The sequence below is a fragment of the Mesitornis unicolor genome, unplaced genomic scaffold (assembly GCF_000695765.1).
Source record: "Mesitornis unicolor isolate BGI_N332 unplaced genomic scaffold, ASM69576v1 scaffold29405, whole genome shotgun sequence".
Classification (NCBI taxonomy): domain Eukaryota; kingdom Metazoa; phylum Chordata; class Aves; order Mesitornithiformes; family Mesitornithidae; genus Mesitornis; species Mesitornis unicolor.
In genome coordinates this window covers 6,550-8,601 of record NW_010183976.1, presented here as the reverse complement: position 1 = coordinate 8,601, position 2,052 = coordinate 6,550, and the positions used below count along the sequence as shown (strand labels likewise).

At 51.4% G+C, this 2,052-nt stretch overlaps 1 protein-coding gene across 1 annotated transcript in view; it reads left to right on the top strand.

The window, feature by feature from the left end:
* Window positions 1–1,210, top strand: part of PDAP1 (PDGFA associated protein 1) — a gene marked incomplete at its 5' end in the record, with an annotated part of 4,671 nt that extends 3,461 nt beyond the window's left edge. The window contains one exon of the mRNA XM_010184321.1: window positions 459–1,210. Within this exon, the coding sequence (XP_010182623.1) occupies window positions 459–517 (59 nt within the window). The remainder of the gene's footprint in view (window positions 1–458) is intronic.
* Between the last annotated feature and the right edge of the window lie 842 nt (window positions 1,211–2,052).

Genomic DNA, 2,052 nt, shown 5'->3' with positions numbered 1-2,052 from the left:
AAAGAGAGAAAGGAATTGCCCATGATAAGTGTATTTCATTTGTCCTCAGTGCCCCTGGCTCTGATGTGGGGGTTCATGGGTTCCTGGTGCTGGGTGTGATTTATGTGCTTTGCATGATGGGGATATGCGCTGCCCAGGGAGTGTGCAGCACTCCTGCCCTGCCTGGGCTTTTACATCAGCTCTGATGAGCACTGAGTCTCCTCAGTGGCTTCCACTGAGAAATCTGTGCATCAACATCAGGGTCATTTGTGGGTGCCTGAAGAGAGACCAAGGGGAACATGCAAGTGGGTGCTGCTCCTGCAAACCCCACAGGGGATTTACCAGGTTGTGGTGGGGAGGGTTGGATTTTTTCCTGTTACCTCACTGTACATGGCCAGTGGGATTTCAGCCTCTGGGGCCATACAAGCCCCCACCAGAAGCTGTGAAATGACAAATCCTCTGCTCTTTTCCTCCCGCAGCAAAAGACGAAGCGGCCATGGCAGGTAAAAGACTGCAGTCACTATCCCTTAACAAGTAAGCACAGGACACGCAAGAGGAGGAAACGCCAGGGAACTGTGCCTGGTGCCTGCCAGGAGCTCTGTCGCGTTGCATACCATCGATGTCACGCAGGGCGTACTGCGGCATCGACGTCACCTTCACCTCCAAGAGACACCGACGATGTGTTTGTCTTCATCCTGGCACAGATTTCCATTTGGGGTTAGGGGCAGCTGCTATCTTCGGTGCAGAACCGTGCTGAACAGCAATTCTCTGTAACAGTTGGAAACCTGAATGTTTTTGCTGGTTTTAGGATTAAGAACTCATAGACGGGGGGGCAGGGCGGGAGGGAACTGTGCGGGAGGGGAGATGCTTCAAATGTTAGATTGCAAGAAAATAGAGTGGGGGTCATTGTGGGGTGGGGCATGGGGTGGGGAACTTTGACTTGCTAGTGAAAGCCTGAAAGATAATGTATCTGAGGCATCCTTTTGGGCAAATAGCCCATCGAATTTTGCTGCAGGGTGTTGCAGTATATTCTGGAAGCCTTCATGGACATCTGGAGTGCCGTTCCTTCCCGGTTTCGTCCCTCCTTTCTTGCAGCCAGGCTCCCCTTTTCCCCTCTTCATTGTTTTTTTTCTTCTCTTTATTAGGGATAGTGCCAGTTTTTAACCACATCATCCTTTGTTTAAAGGACAAAAATAAAACCAATGACATTAATTGTATCAGACCCAGATGGAAAACCCAAACTTGATAAAGTTTAAAAAGCAACCACAGAACTTGTATATTTGGCTGATTAAAATGTAAGTTATCATAACTGCTCTGTCCTCGCGCGTGTGTAAACGGGCGTGGGTGTCCATGCTGCTGGGACACGAGGTGCAGGGCCAGCCTGGTGGTGCAGTGACTTCTGCGTCCGCTGCTTTGCTCTTTCTGTGGTGGTTGTGGTGTGGGATTTGGCGAGGTTCAGGAGCTCCAGCAGCAGATGCAGCCTGGAGGCACGAAGCTCTTCCTGCTGGCTCTCGTGGATGCCTTGCTCAATCTGGTTGCCACAGTGGAGAAGACAATTACCCCCAGCCTGGCTTTTTGTACCCCCAAGGTGTAATTTGAGACAGGAAATCAAGATGAGGGGTTCCAGGAGAGGTGCCCTTGCTGTCATCTCTAAGAGGGGAGGACTGGTACAGTGACACAGAACTGACACAACGTTTGGGTGGGCCTGTGAGCACAGGGAGGTGGATGGAGCGGGGTGGTGGGAGGCAGCAGGGTGGGTGATGCCTGGGATGGAGCAGGGCAGGAGCCTCAGGTGGAGTGGGAGAGAGAGATGGGGCTTGTTCGTGTGGAGGGAACACACAGAAATGGGTGGAGAAATCGTTTCCCAGTAGAGCAAACCTGCTAACAACTGTCTGGACCAGAACCTGAATGTCACTGCCCCCCCTGTCAGCCACCACTCCCCTCCCAGGCTGTGGTCAGCGTCAGGGCTGGTCTGCTTCAAGGGGAACGTGTTTGCATTGAACTGTTGAAAAACAAAAAGATTTATACAGGAAAATCCTTACTTTATTATTTCTTGAAGCGATGTATGACCAG